The sequence below is a fragment of the Scyliorhinus torazame genome, chromosome 9 (genome assembly GCF_047496885.1).
Source record: "Scyliorhinus torazame isolate Kashiwa2021f chromosome 9, sScyTor2.1, whole genome shotgun sequence".
Classification (NCBI taxonomy): domain Eukaryota; kingdom Metazoa; phylum Chordata; class Chondrichthyes; order Carcharhiniformes; family Scyliorhinidae; genus Scyliorhinus; species Scyliorhinus torazame.
Window position 1 is genome coordinate 265,358,504 of NC_092715.1, and position 21,258 is coordinate 265,379,761.

General features: G+C 50.8%; 1 protein-coding gene and 1 pseudogene across 1 annotated transcript in view; both read right to left on the reverse strand.

Annotated features, from left to right (window-relative positions):
• Window positions 1-21,258, reverse strand: part of fam189a2 (family with sequence similarity 189 member A2) — a 114,379-nt gene that overhangs the window by 26,435 nt on the left and 66,686 nt on the right. Inside the window, 3 exon segments of the mRNA XM_072517400.1 lie at window positions 1,768-1,901; window positions 3,433-3,540; window positions 8,496-8,630. Of these exon segments, the coding sequence (XP_072373501.1) occupies window positions 1,768-1,901; window positions 3,433-3,540; window positions 8,496-8,630 (377 nt within the window).
• Window positions 11,292-12,230, reverse strand: LOC140429885 (beta-crystallin B1 pseudogene; annotated as a pseudogene).

Here is a 21,258-nt window from a genome sequence, read left to right on the forward strand (position 1 = left end):
GGTATTAAAAAGCTGGAGACAGTGGTTCATAAAGTCTGTTATTCTAAAGTCATTCTACCTTGTTGGTTCTTGTATCAGCAATAATTCTTGTTCTATACTGTACCTGTTTTGCATTGGAAATGTTTTTTGTTGCGCTATTTGTAAAAATGTTTTAGAAACGAATAAAAAATACCCTTTTAGAAAAACACTTCCGATTGGCCTGGAATAGGCTGGACTAGCTGAACTTTAGCTCCAAGCAGAGATGTTGCGATACCTGGGAGAGACAAGTATCACCAGGTGGGACAGGTAGTGTTTGATGAGGTGGGCGAGTGGGATGCTGGGACTTTGGTCCACTCTTGGCCTCCACCTGGGCATGTCGGAGAGATTTGAAATGAAAATGGCATGAAAATGGCTTATTGTCACAAGTAGGCTTCAAATGAAGTTACTGTGAAAAGCCCCTAGTTGCCACATTCTGGCACCTGTTCGGGGAGGCTGGAACAGGAATTGAACTGTGCTGCTGGCCTGCCTTGGTCTGCTTTCAAAGCCAGCTCTTTAGCCCTGTGCTAAACCAGCCCCTAATTGTTTGAAACCGTTGGCATCTTCGCACATGCTTCTCCTCCAGTTTGGACAGCCTAACTTTGGTCTAATCCAATCTTGGAGCCCTGGTAATACTGCGATGGATGTTCACTGCATCCTTTCCAAGGCCAATATATCCTCATTCAGGTGCACAACACTCCACATGTGGTCTAACCAGGCCCGTGTACGGCTGCAGCAAAACCTGCTCATCTTTATATTCCAGGTGCCTCCACATCATTCCAGTTAACCTTTCTGATTATCCTTTTTATCTGAATACTACATTTTAGTGATTGGTCTTCATGAGTCCCAAATCTCTTTTGGCCTTCACTGTTCCTAGCATTTAGGTGGTCGATGACAAGCCACCGATGGGAATGGCCAGAAAATCCCACCCCATAATTTTCTTTGATTAGATTGTAAATGGAGATCGCACATGAGCGATGATGGGATATTTGGGTGCGTTCTTTCTGCGGGTACAAGAGGACAACCGTGTTTCTTTCAAACTTCCTGAAGAACTTGATAAGATGCTCTATGTTTTTTGCACAGTGATTAGCACTGTTGCTTCACAGCGCTAGGGTCTCAGGTTCGATTCCCGAACCTTGGGTCGCTGTCTGTGCGGAGTCTGCACGTTCTCCCCGTGCCTGCGTGGGTTTCCTCCGGGTTCCTCCCGCAAGTCCCAAAAGACTTGCTTGTTGGGTGAATTGGACATTCTGAATTCTCCCTCTGTGTACCCGAACAGGCGCCGGAATGTGGCGACTAGGGGATTTTCACAGTAACTTCATTGCAGTGTTAATGTCAGCCTACTTGTGACAATAAAGATTACTATTATTAACCTTTTGAGACCAGGGGCAATGGGGGCCATTTAAACCCAATGGTGAACTTGTGGCTTTCTGCTGATTTGACAAGCTGCTCGAGCTTGAGACACAGAAGCAGCAAGCCTAGAAAAAGAGGCGCGTTTGTGCCCCTCAAATGTCTTTTTGTTACTTGGGTTCATTTTTGACCTTGATGGCACCCGGACGTCCACATTTTTAATCGCGGATGCGTGAATTTTCAGAGGCGCGAACTGCGATTGGAAGTGCAAAGAGATTTGTGCGGGTAAACGAGATCGCGACAGGGAGGAGGCGGCAAAGGGCAGCGGTTGACTGTATTTTGCTGCATGTCCATTTTCTCCTCCAAGGCGTGGTAATGAGGTTGGAAGGGTTACTCTCTCCTTACCGTGGGTTAATCCTGGGAGTGTAGGAACAGAAAGTGGAGAAGTACGGAGGAGGGGGGATGGGTGGAACAAATTCATCCGGGTCAGGTATCCGGCGAACCCCTTCGGACTCTTCTTGGGGAATCTGGGCTTCGACCTGACAAAGCACAGGAAGGAACAAGGAACATAGTGAGACACTGCAGGACAAACCAGGGAACACTGCGAACAGATCTTGGTGTCAAAAAACGGGAAAAACGTCATTTTAAAGCATTTGTGGTTAACAAGCAGCAAATGCATCAGCGTTTGGCTACCCTGATGATTTTTCAATAAACTAATTATTCATCCACCCATATGCCCAATGTTTAGTCCAATCCTATCGTCACTTGACAACGGCCACCTTTATACATTAGAATTGAAGGGCTCCACCTCCAGAGAAGGATTGGTTAGTTGCCATTGTCTCTTGGGGTATTAATGAAAGAAATCCTCAAACAAAAAGGAACTTTCATTTATTTAGCACCTTTCATGTCCCCAGTACATCCCAAAGCACTTTACAATTGAGTACTTTTTGAAGTGTGGTCACTGTTGTAATGTCGGGACACATCAGCATTGAGGTACGGATGAATATTGGCCAAACACCAGGGAGAACTCTCTTCTTCCACCTGAGAGGACCGGCAGGGCCATAGTTTGAGGCCTCAAGTGAAAGGCAGCACTGTCAGCGGTGTAACACTCCCTCAGGAATGCACTGGGACGGTCAGCCTAGACCAGGCATTTTCAAAGTGGGGGTTGCGACCCGCGGGTCGGGTGGGTCGCGGAGCCATCCATCGCGGCGTTCCCGATCACGGGAATTCAGGCCCAACAGCCGCAGCAGCCGGCTTTTAAAAATGACGGCTGTGAGCGGCTTTAAAAATGCGGGCGTGCTGCGCGTGCGTGTCCGCTCATCAGTGTGCACTACCGGAGCCCAGAGAGAAACACCGCCTCCTCCTGACGTCAGCAACACCGCCTCCTCCTGACGTCAGTGCGCTGACCCAGGAGAAGATTTTTTAAAAATTCGATTCAGTCTTCCTGCATCTGGCTGGAACATGGTCAATGGCTGAACCTGCAGAACTCTCTTTGATAGCGAATTTTAGAGATTAAAAAGATTCACAATACTTTGGGTTGAGTAATTCCTCCATATCTAGGTCTAAAATCGTCACATTGTAATTTGCAGGCTGTAAACCACCCATCCGGCTTAGCTCAGTGGGCTCGACAGCTGGTTTGTGATGCAGAACAAGGCCAGCAGCGCAGGTTCAATCTGCTCTGTAGAATGTTGAGAGAATAATGCCTGTTTCAATGAGGTCATTTCTCATTCTTCGCTACTCTGGAATATAGAATATAAACTCAGGCTCACTTCTCGCATTAAAGGTAAGAGAAAACGGTGGTTCGCGAATGTCGGCTGGCGTGGGTTGCGAAGGTTGGCCGGTTAGTAAAAATGGGTCCGGAGCAAAAAAGTGTGAAAAACACCGTCCGAGACCTTGTGGAAATCAAACTTCTGAATTTCCCACTCAGAGATGAGAGTGCAACAAGTTTCGACTGGGGATGCGCCCCTTTGAGTAAGGCACTGCTGGAATCTTTGCCGTCAGGTTGACAGTTTAGCTGTGCTGGTCTTTGTTGCACATGTGGACATGCGTGTGGAGGGTCAATAAACTCACCGTCTGGGGTCGCCTGCCAACAAATATCTGGAGGTACTGCAACGCGGCAGCTACAACGCACACTGTGGTGGTCAACGCATTCAACACACATATAGCAAACAGCAGGTCCTGCAAACAAAGAGGGGACAGAATGAGCATGCACCACGCAATGTTGGTCTGCGAGACACGGCTGTCGTTGTATAAAACATCAACATAAGACAGTCAATAATAAACACAACAGGGTATTCAGGAGAAACCTTTACCCAGAGAATGGAGAGAATGTGAAGCTCACTACCACAGAGAGTGGGCGCGGTGAATAGTGTAGATGTAACTATGGGAAAGCTGCATAAACACAGGCAGCAGAAAGGACGAGAGGGTTATGTTGATGGGGTGAGATGGAGAGGGGTAGGGAGAGGCTCGTGTACAGAGAGCTGGGCGGAGCCGACGGTATCTGTGCTGTGGACTCTCTGTAATTGAGCCTCAGGTCCATTCCTGGGATGGACACTCTTACTGTGAAGCACTTCACCGTGGACTGGGTAAACTGCCCAACATGCCCAACTGCCCAATGCTCAACATCGCGGAGTAGCTAACAAGCCTCCAAATCACCATAAAACTATTGCTTATTAGGCACGGTGCTTGAATGTGGCACGGCGTTTAGTACTGCTGCCTCACAGCACCAGGGACCTGGGTTCAATTCTGGCCTTGGGTCACTGTCTGTGTGGATTGGATTGGATTTGATTATTGTCACGTGTACCGAGGTACAGTGAAAAGTATTTTTCTGTGAGCAGCTCAAACAGATCGTTTAGTGTTTGAAAAGAAAATTAAATGAATGTTCTCCCCGTGTCTGCGAGGGTTTCCTCCGGGTGCTCCGGTTTCCTCCCACAGTGCAAAGACGTACAGATTAGGTGGATTGGCCATTCTAAATTAGTGTCCAAAAGGTTAGGCGGGATTACTGGATTACAGGTCGGGTGATCTTTCAGCGAGTTGGTGCAGCTCAGATGGGCTGAATGGCCGCCTTCTGCAGTGTAGTGATTCTATGATTCTACGGACACAATCACAGTGCCATTCACTGTGATGAACAGAATCTATTTAACTTCAACCAACTAAGAACAGAGTGCCAGGAAATATAGCAGGGGTATACAAAAGAGGCAAACAAGATATCCAAATCTGCAGTAAATCGGAACCTGCAATTTGCTAAGGTAAATATTGGTCCTTTGGAAGATGAGAAGGGAGATTTAATAATAGGAGACGGGGAAATGGCTGAGGAGCTGAACAAGTTTTTTGGGTCAGTCTTCACAGTGGAAGACACAAACAACATGCCAGTGACTGATGGAAATAAAGATAAGATAGGTGAGGACCTTGAGATGATAGTAATCACTAAGGAGGCAGTATTGGGCAAGCTAATGGGGCTAAAGGTAGACAAGTCTCCTGGCCCTGATGGGATGCATCCCAGAGTGTTAAAAGAGATGGCTAGGGAAATTGTAAACGCACTAGTGATAATTTAGCAAAATTCACTAGACTCTGGGGTGGTCCCAGAGGATTGGAAAGTAGCAAACGTGACACCACTGTTTAAAAAAGGAGGTCGGCAGAAAGCGGGTAATTATCGGCCGGTAAGCTTAACTTCGGTTGTAGGGAAAATGCTGGAATCTATCATTAAGGAGGAAATAGCAGGGTACCTGGAGGGAAATTGTCCCATTGGGCAGACGCAGCATGGGTTCATAAAGGGTAGGTCGTGTCTGACTAATTTGGTAGAATTTTTTGAGGACGTTACCAGTGCAGTAGATAACGGGGAGCCAATGGATGTGGTATATCTGGATTTCCAGAAAGCTTTTGACAAGGTGCCACACAAAAGGTTGCTGCATAAACTAAAGATGCATGGCATTGAGGGTAAAGTGGTAGCATGGGTAGAGGATTGGTTAACTAACAGAAAGCAGAGAGTGGGGATAAATGGGTGTTTCTCTGGTTGGCAACCTGTAACTCGTGGGGTCCCTCAAGGATCAGTGTTGGGCCCGCAGTTGTTCACAATTTACATAGATGATTTGGAGTTGGGGACCAAGTGCAATGTGGCAAAGTTTGCAGACGACACTAAGATGAGTGGTAAAGCAAAAAGTGCAGAGGATACCGGAAGTCTGCAGAAGGATTTGGATAGGTTAGGTGAATGGGCTAGGGTCTGGCAGATGGAATTCAATGTTGCCAAGTGTGAGGCTATCCATTTTGGGAGAAATAACAGCAGAATGGATTATTATTTAAACGGTAAGATGTTAAAACATGCTGCTGTGCAGAGGGACCTGGGTGTGCTGGTGCACGAGTCGCAAAAAGTTGGTGTGCAGGTGCAACAGGTGATTAAGAAGGCTAATCGAGTTTTGTCTTTCATTGCTAGAGGATGGAGTTCAAGACTAGGGAGGTTATGCTGCAATTGTATAAGGTGTTGGTGAGGCCACATCTGGAGTATTGTGTTCAGTTTTGGTCTCCTTACCTGAGAAAGGACATATTGGCACTGGAGGGAGTACAGAGGAGATTCACTAGGTTGATCCCAGAGTTGAGGGGATTAGATTATGACGAGAGGTTGAGTAGACTGGGACTGTACTCATTGGAGTTTAGAAGGATGCGGGAGGATATTATTGAAACATATAAAATTATGAAGGGAATAGATAGGATAAATGCGGGCAGGTTGTTTCCACTGGTCGGGGAAAGCAGAACTAGGGGGCATAGCCTCAAAATAAGGGGAAGTAGATTTAGGACCGAGTTTAGGAGGAACTTCTTCACCCAGAGGGTTGTGAATCTCTGGAATTCCTTGCCCAGTGAAGCAGTTGAGGCTCCTTCTTTAAACGTTTTTAAGAAAAAGATAGATGCCTTTCTAAAGAATAAAGGAATAAAGGGATATGGTGTACGGGCCGGAGAGTGGAGCTGAGTCCACAAAGATCAGCCATGATCTCATTAGATGGCGGAGCAGGCTCGAGGGGCCAGATGGCCTACTCCTGCTCCTAGTTCTTATGTTCTTATGCAAAGGAGCTTGAAAAAATCTGTCTCTTGCAGGCGGTCAGCGTGATGGATTATTAAGAGTCTGCCTGGCCTCCGGCGGTACCCCAGGGAGGATCTCGCAGAACGCCAGGATTCCGCAGGACCCAGTCTGGGAACCCCAGATTTAGACCCATTTTAGCAATGCCGAGAGTGGTGTAGATTCCACAAATGGGATTCTTCATAGAACATACAGTGCAGAAGGAGGCCATTCGGCCCATCGGGTCTGCACCCACCCACTTAAGCCCTCACTTCCACCCTATCCCCGTAACCCAATAACCCCTCCTAACCTTTTTTGGTCGCGAAGGGCAATTTAGCGTGGCCAATCCACCTAACCTGCACGTCTTTGGACTGTGGGAGGAAACCGGAGCACCCGGAGGAAACCCACGCAGACACGGGGAGAAGGTGCAGGCAAACTTAAGGTTTGTTCTCTCTTAGAACAGGGAAGTTAGGGCGGCACGGCGGCGCAGTGGTTAGCACTGCTGCCTCACGGCGCTGAGGACCCGGGTTCGATCCCGGCCCCGGATCACTGTCCGTGTGAACTTTGCCCATTCTCCCAGTGTCTACGATGGTCTCACCCCCCACAACCCAAACAGATGTGCAGGGTCGGTGGATTGGCCACGCCAAATTGACCCTTAATTGGATAAAAAAGAATCAGGTACTCTAAATTTATATAATAAAAAGAACAGGAAAGTTTAAGCGGAGATCTCACAGAGGTGTTCAAAATGATGAAGGATTTTGGTGGACTGTAGCAAGAGTGTTATTGTGTGTTTTTTACCGAGTGTTTGATATACTTGATGTTCTTGAGGTGGTTATCTGAAGTCCCTCATATCCCTGGTATTCAGTGGTATCATTCTAATAAATCTCCTCTGCATCCTCTCCAAGGCCACATTGTGACGCTCAGGAATTCAGGCAACTACTCCGACTGAGGCCGAACCAGTGTTTTACAAAGGGTTTGGCATAACTTCCTTTTGCCTATGCAATCAATGCCTCGCTTCAGGAGCTCACCTCAGCTCCTTCAAATGAAGTCCAGCCTTCTCTGCTTACCCCACCACCCGCCGAGTCCGGCTAGATTCTTTCAAATCAGCGTAGCTTCAAAAAGTTACCGTACAAATTGATTAGACGGGTCCTGAAGTCTGCCCATCAGCAGAGGCTGAGTCGGACTGGGGGTGTTTTTGTTTACAGTACCGGGGTCTAATCCCAGAGAGCCCAATCCTGCCCTAAGGCCCATCGAGGGCATGGCAATGTCAACGTTTGTGACCCGGTTCTCTATCTGGAGGAGGGGCCTGAGGCCCCTGGTTGGAATGAGTCCGGAATTAGAGAGTCTGAACTTGGCATTCTGCTTGATTCCCCGCGCGGAGGTTAAAGCTGGCCAGTCAGGCGATTATCATGGAGCGCTTCCCCACACAGCCCAGAACGTTGGAACAGAGGAGGCTATTTGGCCTTTCAAACCTGTTCCTCCATCCAATTAGATCAAGGCTGATCTGTGCGTCAGCTCCATCTACCCATCTTGATTCAAGGATGCTGAAAATCCTTGCTTAGCAAAGATCTATCAATGTTGGTTTCAAAATTTTCAGCTGACCCCTTGACCTCTGGGGGAGGGTGAGAGTCCTGGGTTTCCATTTCCTGTTGCTTGAAGTGTTTCCTGACATCACCCCTGGCGGCCCTGGCTCTAAATTTAAGGTTCTGACCCCTCGCCCTGCACCGCACCCCCCCCACCCCCCCAGCAGAGGAAATTGTTTATCCCTATCTATCCCATCAAGTGCTCAAACTGAAGGCGTTTTCCCTTGGCGTGGAGTCCTGGAACGGTTTCATTCACACTAACCAGTTAACAGTCAGCATGAGTTACACAGAGAAACCCTGACTTCAATATCTGAAACCTGTGCAGAATTGCAATGTGAGTTTGAGACATTCCCTCTTTGCTCCCAGACTGACTTAATGAATCCCGTTGTTCCTGGTGGGTTGTTTTACTCAGTTGGGCAGGATTCGCCCACCATCTTAGCCAAGAGATTTCCCAAAACACTTTGCGCTTCCTCAGCCGGTTCCGCGCTTTGTCTGAACGGTACCTTTAGCACAAGTCGTACAGTGTCGCAGGAGACGGACAGGACCGGGTATAACACCAATATCTCCTTCTTATCATTGCATTTCATTGCGTGGTTGTCATCGCAACAGAAACAACTATTGCCCTCAACAACCTTGACCTTGAAGAAGAAACAAGAAAAGATATTACAGGAGTTGGTAAGAGTAGCACAATATCAAATCATATTGTCTGATACATTATTTATTAACACACCAAACCATTTGATACATCGCTGGGCATTACTTGCTTATACTCTGATGGTTATTTCTTGGCGGTGATGTTAAACCGAGGGGTCTGCCCTCTCACGGTAAAATGTCCCATGACCCGACCTTTTGAAGAAAAGCAGGGGAGTTCTCCCATTTGGTAGCAGACTTGCAACTGAGTTAGAAGGCTTCAGTCCCACCCTTTGAAACTTGAGCACATAAATTTAGGCCGACACTCCCATTGCATCACTGAAGGAGTGCCACACAGTCAGAGGGTCAGTACTGAGGGAGTGCCGCACTGTCAGAGGGTCAGTACTGAGGGAGTGCCGCACTGTCAGAGGGTCAGTACTGAGGGAGTGCCGTACTGTCAGAGGGTTAGTACTGAGGGAGTGCGGCACTGTCAGAGGGTCAGTACCGAGGGAGTGCTGCACTGTCAGAGGGTCAGAACTGAGGGAGTGCTGCACTGTCAGATAATCAGTACTGAGGGAGCGCTGCACTGTCAGAGGATCAGTACTGAGGGAGTGCTGCACTGTTAGAGGGGCGGTACAGACCGAGTGTTGCACTGTTAGAGGGTCAGTACTGAGGGAGTGCTGCATTGTCAGACGGTCAGTACAGAGGGGGTGCTGCACTGTTAGAGGGTCAGCACTAAGGGAGTGCTGCACTGTCAGAGGGTCAGTACTGAGGGAGTGTTGCACTGTCAGAGGGTCAGTACTGAGGAAGTGCCGCACTGTCAGAGGGTCAGTACTGAGGGAGTGTTGCACTGTCAGAGGGTGAGTGCTGAGGGAGTGCAGCACTGTCAGAGGGTCAGTACTGAGGGAGTGCCGCACTGTCAGAGGGTCAGTACTGAGGGAGTGTTGCACTGTCAGAGGGTCAGTACTGAGGAAGTGCTGCACTGTCAGAGGGACAGTACTGAGGGACTGCCGCACTGTCAGAGGGTCAGTACTGAGGGAGTGCCGCACTGTCAGAGGGTCAGTACTGAGGGAGTGCTGCATTGTCAGAGGGTCAGTACTGAGGGAGCGCTGCGCTGTCAGAGGGTCAGTACTGAGGGAGCGCTGCGCTGTCAGAGGGTCAGTACTGAGGGAGTGCTGCACTGTCAGAGGGTCAGTACTGAGGGAGTGCCGCACTGTCAGAGGGTCAGTAATAAGGGAGTGCCGCACTGTCAGAGGGTCAGTACTGAGGGAGTGCCGCACTGTCAGTGGGTCAGTACTGAGGGAGTGAGGCACTGTCAGAGGGTCAGTACTGAGGGAGTCCCGCACTGTCAGAGGGTCAGTACTGAGGGAGTGCCGCACTGTCAGCGAGTCAGTACTGAGGGAGTGAGGCACTGTCAGAGGGTCAGTACTGAGGGAGCGTCGCACTGTCAGAAGGGTAATATGAAAGGAGAGCTGCACTTTCGGAAATCATGGGCGCGATTCTCCACTCCCACGCCGGTTTGGAGAATCGCCTGGGCCGCCAAAACCTCCGGGACGCCGGCCCGACGCCCTCCCGCGATTCTCCCAAGCAGCGGGAACGGCCCGGTCGAGTTCCGCGGGCCGCATGCCGGAGAATCGCCTGGGACACCGAAAATGGCGATTCTCCGTCACCCCCGCTATTCTGAGGCCCGGATGGGCCGAGCGGCCAGGCTAAAACGGCGGGTTCCCCCCGGTGCCGTCCACACCTGGTCGCTGCAGTCGTGGGCGGTGCGTGAACGCTGGGGGGGGGGGCCTGCGGGGGGGGGGATCCTGCACCGGGCTTTACCTGAAATGTGGGGCGGCCCGCGATCGGTGCCCACCGATCGTCGGGCCGTCCTCTCTGAAGGAGGACCCCCTTCCTTCCGCAGCCCCGCAAGATCCATCCCCCATCTTCTTGCGGGGCGGATGTGGACAGGACGGCAACCACGCAACCCGCGCATGCGCGAATGACGCCCGTTATGCGGCGCCGGCCGCGTCATCAATGCGGCGCCGCCTTTACGCGGGCGACAAGGCCTGGCGCGGGTAGATGATGCGGCTCCGATACTGGCCCATTGTCGGGGCCTGAATCGGTCGGCACGGGGCCGTTCCCGACGGCGCTCACGACGGCGCGGCCACTTCGGCGCGGGAGTGGAGAATCCCGCCCGCTGTCTTCCAGGTGAAACATTAAACCAAAGCTCTGTTTGCTATCTTAGAGGATCTAAAAGATCGTAGGGTTGTATTTCAGAGTTGGACAGGGAAATTGTCCGTGGTATCCTGGCTGAATAATGATTGCTCAAACAACATCACTGAAAGCAGATCAGCCAGCCACTGTCATGCTGTTGTTTGTGGGATCTTCCTGTGCGCTAATTGGCAGCCACCTTTCCTGGGTGACAATAGTGACCACACTCCAATAAGTATTTCTTTGGCTGCCAAGCATTTGGGGAACACCCGGAGGTCAATGACCTTTAACTTATGACCCCCCGAATCAGGTAAGTCAGCACGTTTGCAGATTTCTCTGAAGGTCTGGTCCTATTTGCCCCTTGCCCTGCCCTCCACATTGCATTTGTGGAGTTACTCTCTTGCCCAGTAATGTCTGATCGTTCAGCGCTATGATGGAAGGGTTTGTAAAACACACGAGAGAAGGACAAAAACTTATTTTCTTTTGTTTGAAGTGAGTTTATTTTTCACAACTTTGATTTTTGTAAAAGTCAGTTTCACACGGAAAAATTCGCCGACAGAATCTAAACCCCCACCGAATAACCCGTGTGCACTTCAACAGTGCGTTATCTGCAAAGTCTGATGAATGTTCTTTGTTAGGAAGTTCTTCTGGCACTGTCCTGTACTCACTCACTGAGCCAATGTCGCTCCGTTAACCCTCGACGTCGGCCTTCCTTTAGATTCTAGTTGAAACAGCCAACCTTGTGCCATTGCCCGTCTCGGATTCGCCGCATGGACTGAATCTCTGGCTTCCGGCCGCCCCACTGGTTCCAGTGCCTGTAGTCGTTCTTCTCAAAGACGTACTGGTAGCCACGGTAACCTGGGTACTGGTAGCCGACCCAGGTGCCGCAGGCCACACTGGCGCTGCCCACCCTGTCGGTGAAGCCGTAGGAGTACAGGCTGGGCACGTCGTTGTCGACAATCTCCATCTTGCGGCCCTTGAACTCCGCCATCTCGTACAGGCAGATTTTGTGCTGCTCCGACTGCATCAGGATGGGCCTGAAGGACATGACGTACTCGCTCCGGTGGCTGTTGGACCAGGAGTCCCAACGGGGATACTCGCCCCTCTCCAGGACAAACATCTCCCCGCAGAAGTTGGCCTGCTCGTAGAACACCCAGGGCCCACAGTCGATGCGGATGGAGCCCACCCGATCGAAGCCGCTGTCGCACAGGTTCATGCACTCGCCGGAGAACTCCTTGCAACGTCCCTGGAAGTTCTCGTGCTCAAAGACCCACATCCTGTAGGCGAACATGCCCGTGTCCAGGTTCTTGGGCGGCTGGTTCTTGCGCTCAGACTGAGGGGTGGTACGGCTGGCCTTCTCCGACATGACTGCTCTCACTCAGCTCCTGGAAGCCTGACTGATGCTCGGCGGATATTTGGCTGCCCATTTTATACTCTGCTCTGAGCCGAGAGGGGGATTACCCACACACAGAGGAAGTGCAGAGTCAGCAGATCGGAGAGAATGAAAACCCCAGTCATCAGGAGTGAGAGCACGTGACACGGAAAGCGGAAAAGGGAGAAAGAAAGGGAGAACTAGAGTCAGCAAGACCGGCTTTTGCTCCTATTCATCACAGGGCACAGAATTCTGGGAAGGTTAGAGAAGAGTTTGGTTACACTGTCAGTATCCTGATGGTTAAAATCATACCCATTCAACACTCCAGAGCTTTGGAAATGTTTCAAGGCAGACCTGGTTCCAAACAATCCGACACTTGTTAAAAAATACACTTGCATTTCCAAAGCACCTTGCAACTAGCACCTCAGGACACCCCGAAGCACTTTCCAGCTAATGACGTACCCTTGTCGCGCGAGGCATCACTGTTCTAACGAAGCAAATGGTAAGCTGCCTTTTAGCGATGTTGGTTGAGGGACAGATATCGGCCAGGACACTGACTCTTCCGTCCCTCTTCAAAATAACGGCGAGGCCCCTTCTGCTTCCATCCAAGGGTATCCACAGGGCTTCAGCTTAACACCTCAGCCAGCAGATGGCACCTTGGACAGTGCGGCGCACCCACAGTGCCGCACTTGGGATATCAGCTTGGGACGTTACAAACAAGTCGCTGGAGTGGGACTGTGAACCTTCAACTCTCTGCCACCCACTGAAACAGTCACTTCTGCCAAGTGTCGATAGGTTGCTGTCAAGAATGTAGCGTTCTAACTTTTCTCACTGTGGCTCGAATCAGGAAAATTGATTGTAAATGATGCACCACTCTCAGATTGGGAAAGGTAGAACGGTAGTAATGTGATTGGATTAGTAATTATGAGGCCTGGGCTAATGTTCTGAAGATACACATTGCAAGCGTGCGCCTCCAAACCCAACAACTACATTTTTAGCCAGTTCCTATTTACTGGAGCACAAGTGAGTCGAGAGCTAATGCCCTTCACCCAGAATGCAATTAAATACCCAATTAATATACAGTTAACACCCTGCCCTGCTTCATAATAGTGGCGGCAGGATTTGCACCTGCTCAATAGCTCAATAGTCACGAACGTGAATATTCCCTCTGGCCACAAGGTTTCCTGATAGGGTAATTTGTGGATCAAGCAGCTTTGGAAATGTTGCAAGGCCGACCTGTATGGAACAGCTCTCACTCTGCTGTGGCCAGGACCAGATAGAAGACCCTGCAGGGAGTCATGGAGGCTATTGACGTTGGACTGGCTATCTCCCAGATGCAGAGCACAAACATTTGGCAAAGTGGCATTTCCGCTCCCCTGGGGACGCAATCCCAGCCTTGTTTACAATTGTGGTGCAGTCTCTGACTACAGCTCCAAGACCCAACATATCGCTGCGATGGAAATGGGCATCAGCTTTGTGAGGTGCTGCCTGGGGAAAGCGATGATTGTTATCCATTGGGCTTGATGCACTGTGGGGATTGATGGACAGAATTAATTCTGTGGAGGAATTTAAGGGAGGTGTTTCCCAGAGGGGACCACAGAACGATGCAGCACAAGATGACGCCATTTGGCCCATTGTCTCTATGCTGGCTCTTTCGCGGAGCGATCCCACTCTTTCCACCATTGCGCTGTAAGTAATTTTCCCAACGAACTTCCGGTTGCGGCTATGCTGGGCTAAGTCGCACGTTCGGCAGCTCCCGCCAGAAACGGACTTTTGGGCTCTTTTGAGGGGCCCCAGCGGCATTTGTTCGACGGTTCCCAGTGTGGGAAGGTGACAGTACGATTTCCCCGGCACTGTATGGATTGGACCAGGAGTGGAGCGGTGAGAAAAGTAATTCTGGTGCAGCGAAAAGTGCGAGGGAGGAAAGCCAAGATGGCAGCGGGTGGCGACCAGGCAGCGTGGGCGCAGTGGGTGCAAGAGCAGCAGGAGTTTCTCAAGCGCTGCTTCACGGAATTGAAGGCAGAGCTCCTGGAGCCAATGAAGGCTTCGATCGACAAGCTGGTCGAGATCCAGAAGGCCCAAGGGGTGGCGATCCGGGAGGTGCGGCAGAAGGCCTCGGAGAACGAGGGTGAGATCTTGGGCCTGGCGGTGAAGGTAGAGGCGCACGAGGCGATGCATAAGAAATGGCAGGAGAAATTCGAGGACATGGAGAATCGGTCGAGGAGGAAGAATCTGCGGATTCTGGGTCTCCCGGAGGGAGTGGAGGGCTCGGATGCTGGAGCATATGTGGTCATGATGCTGAACACGTTGATGGGCGCGGGTGCCTTCCCGAGGCCCCTGGAGCTGGATGGGGCCCACCGAGTCCTGGCGAGGAGGCCCAAGTCTAACGAGCCGCCGCGGGCGGTATTGGTGCGGTTCCACCGCTTGGTGGGCAGGGAGTGTGTCCTAAGATGGGCAAAAAAGGAGCGGAGCAGCAGGTGGGAGAATGCAGAGGTCCGTATATACCAGGACTGGAGCGCGGAGGTGGCCAAGAAGAGGGCCGGGTACAATCGGGCTAAGGCGGTTCTGCATCGGAAGGGGGTGAAATTCGGGATGCTGCAGCCGGCGCGACTGTGGCTCACATTTAAGGACCGGCACCATTACTTTGAGATGCCGGAGGAGGCATGGACCTTTATTCAGACCGAAAAGTTGGACACGGACTGAGGGTCTGTTGTGAGGGGAGGTCGCGGGGGGCTACTGTGGTTACTATGGTTTGGGGGATGTTCTGTTCTGTATTGTTTCCTTGGGTGCCGGGTGGGGAAGGGTGAAATGGTTCGAAGTGGCGATTTTGTGAGAGTGTGGGCGTCGGTGGTTGGAAGGCTGGGGGGAGGGGAGATGGGAGGCCCGAGGTGGGGGAGCTGTGGTTAGGCCGCAAAAGGGAGCTGTGCCAGAGAGGGCGGGACCGGTTTGATGGAAAGTGCGGGCTTTTTCCTGCGCTAGGGAAGGAAAGGGACAGGGAAGGGGGGGGAAGGGCGGTATTGGAGAGGAGCGCCCGCTGATGGACAGTGGGGGGGAGACTACCACACTGGGGGGTCAATGGAGTGGCGGGAATGGCCGGGGTCAGCAGACTTACGGGTGTGCTATGGGGGGAGCAATGCAGCTAGGGGGGGACCTAGCTGGGGGGGGGGGGGGGGGGGGGCTGGGTTGCTGCTGCATTGGCCAAAGGTGAGCTGGAGCTCGGAGAGGGAGTCGGTGCGGGGGTCTGCCGCTGGGGGGAATGGAGAGTGCGGGAGGCACGGGCACGTGGGTGGCCTAGAAAAGGGGATGGCTAATCGGCAGGGGGGGCGGGGGCGGGAAGCCCCCTGATCCAGCTGATAACTTGGAATGTGAGAGGCCTGAACGGGCCGGTCAAGAGGGCCCGTGTGCTCGCGCACCTGAAGGGACTGAAGGCAGATGTGGTTATGCTCCAGGAGACGCATTTGAGGGTGGCAGATCAGGTTAGGCTGAGAAAGGGGTGGGTTGGGCAGGTTTTCCACTCGGGGTTGGACGCAAAGAATCAAGGGGTGGCAATTTTGGTGGGGAAGCGGGTGTCGTTTGAGGCGCTGAACATCGTGGCAGACCATGGAGGTAGGTATGTGATGGTGAGTGGTAAGCTGCAGGGGGTGTGGGTGGTATTAGTGAATGTCTATGCCCCGAATTGGGACAATGCCGGATTTATGCGGCGCATGTTGGGCCGGATTCCGGACCTGGAGGCAGGGAGCTTGATAATGGGGGGGGACTTCAACACGGTACTGGATCCAGCATTGGACCGCTCCAGGTCCAGGCCGGGTAAGAGGCCGGCGGCGGCCAAGGTGCTGAGGGGGTTAATGGACCAGATGGGAGGAGTGGACCCATGGAGGTTTGTCAGGCCGGGGGCCACGGAATTATCTTTTTTTCCCCACGTCCATAAAGCCTACTCCCGGATAGACTTCTTCATTATGAGCAGGGCACTAATTCCGAGGGTGGAAAGCACGGAGTATTCGGCCATAGCCATCTCAGACCATGCCCTGCATTGGGTGGAGCTGGAGCTAGGGGAGGAGAGGGACCAGCGCCCGCTGTGGCGCCTGGATGTGGGTTTGCTGGCGGATGAGGAGGTGAGTGGGCGGATCCGGGGGTGCATTGAAAGCTATCTAGAGGCTAACGATAATGGGGAGGTGCAGGTGGGGGTGGTCAGGGAGGCGCTGAAGGCGGTGATTAGGGGAGAGCTAATCCCGGGAGAATGGATGGAGGGTTCCTGAGCTGGCACAGGGCAGGAATTAGAAGGATGGGGGACCTGTTTTTAGATGGGACGTTTGCGAGCCTTGGAGCGCTGGAGGAAAAATTCGGGCTTCTCCCCGGAAATGCCTTCAGGTACATGCAGGTAAGGGCGTTTGTAAGACGGCAGGTGAGGGAGTTCCCGCTGCTTCCAGCAGGCTGGATCCAGGATAGGGTGCTCTCGGGGGTGTGGGTTGGAGGGGGCAGGGTCTCGGCGATCTACCAGGAGATGCAGGAGGAGGAGGAGACTTTGGTGGAGGAGCTAAAGGGTAAATGGGAGGAGGAGCTTGGGGGAGGAGATAGACGAGGGTGCGTGGGCGGACGCCCTGGGTATGGTTAATTCTTCCTCCTCTTGCGCCAGGCTTAGCCTGATACAATTTAAGGTTCTTCACAGAGCGCATATGACAGGGGCGAGGCTGAGCAGGTTCTTTGGGGTGGAAGGCAGGTGTGGGAGGTGCTCGGGGAGCCCAGCAAATTACACCCACATGTTCTGGGCGTGCCCGGCGCTGGATCGGTTCTAGAGGGGCGTAGCGAGGACGGTGTCTAAGGTGGTGAACACCCGGGTTAAGCCGAGTTGGGGGTTAGCACTATTTGGGGTATCGGACGAGCCGGGAGTGCAGGAGGCGAAAGAGGCCGGTATTCTGACCTTTGCGTCCCTGGTAGCCCGGGGGACGATTCTGCTACAGTGGAAAGATGCGAGGCCCCCGAGCGTGAAAGCCTGGGTCAGCGACATGGCAGGGTTCATTAAATTGGAGAGGGTAAAATTTGCCTTGAGAGGGTCTGTGCAAGGGTTCGTCAGGCGGTGGCAACCGTTGCTCGACTTTCTAGCGGGGCATTAGGAGGTGGTCAGCAGCAGCAACCCAGAAGGGGGGGCGAGGAGGGCGGGGGGTGTACTTTGTGTTTCCTACTGTGTTTATTATTGCTTAATGGGGGGTTTGTATATTGAGGGAATTCGTGTAGTTGTAAGATGTGTATTTATGTGTTCTTTGTTTTTCTTTTTTCAGTAAGGGGTTTGTCGAAAATATGTAAAAATTTGAATTAAAATATTTCTAAAAAAAGAAGTTATTTTCCCAACGAGCGTTTCTCCAATTCCATATTGAAAGTTCCTTTTCAATCTGCTTCCACCGCCCTTTCAGGCAACGCCTTCCAAATTGGACTCAGCCTCAGCTCGAGTATTGTCTCCAAGTCTGGGCAGCGCACTCCGAGGCCTTGGAGAGGGTGCAGAGGGCATGTGCTCGAAGGCTCCCAGAGCCGAAGGACTTCAGTTAGGCAGAAGGACTGGAGAAGCGGGGATTGTTCTCCTCCGAGCAGAGAAGATTCAGGGGAGATTTAGTAAACGGCGTTCAAAAGTTAGGCAGGATTTTGTCAACGAGGAGGAATGCGGGCTGGTAAGCGGGCTGGTAAGCGGGCTGGTAAGCGGGCAGAGGGGACAGATTTAAGGTGAGGCGGAAGAACCAAAGCTGAGAAGGGGAGAATTTGTTTTTGACGAGTGATTAGGAATGCGCTGCTTGAAAGTACAATGGAAGCCAGTTCGACAGCAACTTTCAAAAAGCAATTATGTTTGAAAAGGAACCTTTTGCAGGACTGTGGAGGAAACAGCAGGGGGAGTGGGACTAATTGGACAGCTTTATGAAACTCTAGTACAGCCATGATGGGCCAAATGGGCCTCCTTCTCTGCTGTCCAATTCTATGACTTATTATCAGGCAATCAAACTGCTTCATCACTCAATAAACTGGCGGTGATTAGATTATAAATACTAATCCTGCATTACAGAGTTCCCTGAGGATCAATCACATAAAGACACACCGACTGACAGTGTCAGCCACAAGTGCAGCTATTGCCAATGGACAACATTAATAAAACCACCACTTAAACTGTGTCACACAAATACTCGTTTGATTTCTGTCCAGTCTGATCATAGAATTTACAGTGCAGAAGGAGGACATTCGGCCCATCGAGTCTGCACCGGCTCTTGGAAAGAGCACCCGACCCAAGGTCAACACCTCCACACTATCCCCATAACCCAGTAACCCCAGCCAACACTAAGGGCAATTTTGGACACTAAGGGCAATTTATCACGGCCAATCCACCTAACCTGCACATCTTTGAATTGTGGGAGGAAACCGGAGCACCCGGAGGAAACCCATGGGATCAACGCATTCAACGGCATTATTATCGCTGAATTCCCCCATTATCCTGGAGGTTACCATTGACCAGAAAATGAACTGGACCATCCCTATTGTCATGTGAGAGTACCCTTTAAGAAATGGGTGTTTAAGAAATGTACCTTCAAGAAATGGAGCTGCTCATGTTACTGGAGTGATGTCAGAGTGTGGGTGGAGCTGAGCTCTGGTTCTGCTTTTTAGTTTCAGTTTGAGAAAAAGCTTGGGTGTGTCTGTGTTGTTCAGTGAGCTGCATCTGAAGGTGATCTCTGCCATCCAAAGACTATGGATCATTTGGCGACCTCAGAATTGTAAAAAGGTCTCCGTATTAAATGTAAACCTAATGTGCTCCTGTTTGAAGGTTTGTTAAGTCTTTTGGATGTTAAAAGAACAGCATACAGGTTACTTAGTGTTGTATTCTTTGGGGGGTGTATTTGATTTACTGGTTGCTAAGATATTCACTGTTTGTTTTAAAAAGGTTAACTTGAGTTCATAGAATAAACATTGTTTTGTTTTAAAAACCACTGGTCCATTTTCTGCTGTACCACACCTGTAGAGTGAGCCGTGTGCTCCCCATACCACAATCTAGTCAAAGTTGGGGGTCAGGTGAACGCCATGATACACTTTGGGATTCTCTAAACCCTGGCCCATAACACTATAAACACTGTGGCTACAAGAGCAGGTCAGAGGCTGGGAATTCTGCAGTGAGTAACTCACCTCCTGACTCCCCAAAGTCTGTTCACAAGGCACAAGTCAGGAGTGTGATGGAATACTCCCCACTTGCCTGGATGAGTGTGGCTCCAACAACACTCAAGAAGCTCGACACCATCCAGGGGTTTGCTCGCACTTGAAGAGTTTGAAAGCTAATGTGGTGGTGCTCAAGAGACCCACCTGAGGGTGAAGGACCAGATGAGGTTTAGGAAGGGGTGGATGAGTCAGGTGTTTCATTCAGGGTTTGATAGTAGGGCCCGGGGGGGAGCGATTTTGATGAGCAAGCGAGTGATGTTTCAGATGGGGAAGGTGGTGATGGATCGGGGGGCAGGTATGTGATTGTAACAGGTGCGTTGGAGGGGAGGTTGGTGATGTTGCTTTGAGTATATGCCCCCAATTGGAATGACTCGAGGCTCATGAAGAAAATGCTGGCTGCCATTCTGAATCTGGATACCCATGAGTTGATTTTGGAGGGGATTGGAACACAGTACTGGAACCTTGGCTGGACAGGTCCCAGCCGCGCTCGATGACCCCGTTGCGGGGGGGGGGGGGGGGGGCAAAGCTGTTGGTTGGGCTTAAATCCTTTTTGTAAATACTTTGGAAACATAGAATTACAGAATGATTGGACACAATCAATCAGTTGTTAATTTTAAATATGAGATTGATAGGTTTTTGTTGAACGCAAGTAAGGTGGATTTGAGGTGGCTATGTATGGAGTTGGGTTGCGGATTAGCCAGGATCTCATTGAATAGCACAGAACAAGCTCCACAGGCCGAACAGCCTCCTCCTGTTACTATGCATCCTATTTCTAAAATGTGTTCCTTAAACATGTGTCGCCATAGATTCTTCCATGACCTTTAATATTAACAACAATCTTTGTTTAAATGTAAAAACTAGTCTTAAAACGTAATTAAACTCTCAAATAATGATTGGAACGCATATATTTAATTGAGTTATTACTCTGTGCCGAATGGCTATACAAGGACATTTATAAACAGGTTATATTATCTATATTAAGTGGAATTTCAAAATTTCAAATATGTACGGAATATATGTATATATATATATATCTATGTTTCTTTCATTTTGCCTCATCAACGATAGGCAGCACAGTGGTTAGCACTGTTGCTTCACAGCTCCAGGGTCCCAGGTTCGTATTCCCCGCTGGGTCACTGTCTGTGCGGAGTCTGCACGTTCTCCCCATGTCTGCGTGGGTTTCCTCCGGGTGCTCCGGTTTCCTCCCACAGTCCAAAGATGCGCGGGTTAGGTGGATTGGCCATGCTAAATTGCCCTTAGTGTCCAAAAAATAGGTTGGGTGGGGTTACTGGGTTACGGAGATAGGGTGGATGTGTGGGCTTGGGTAGGGTGCGGACTTGATAGGCCGAATGGCCTCCTTCTGCACTGTAAATTCTATGATTCTATGATATGAATGTTGGAGATTAATTTCACACGTTTCCTCTAACACATCAGTCCAGGCTAGGACCCTGCAAAGCAGTCAGCAGAGTTGGAATTTGGTTAATGGTGAATATAAAATAACCCATGCCCACTATTTTGCAGAAGAGCATTTTTGGGGGGCGGGGGGGGGGGCACCCCAGTATCCTGAACAATGTATAAGCCTCAATTATTATCACACAGAAGACCAGGAGATGTGGTCATTTATGAGATGGCCTTTAGTGGGATCTTGCTGTGCACAAACCGGCTGCCGCCTCTCCTTCCATTGCAGTGCCCACGCTTTATCGGCTGTGACCCACTTTGGGACGTGCTGCGTTTGTGAAAGGTGCTGGACAAAAGCAAGTTCTTTCTGTAGGAATGCTGCAATTCACTGGGTGTACCTTCGATCGCGACGCAGAACTTGTTTTGTGAAACACTGATCAATTTACCGAGGGTGAGGGTGTTGATGTTTATGTCCTGCGCTCATTTTT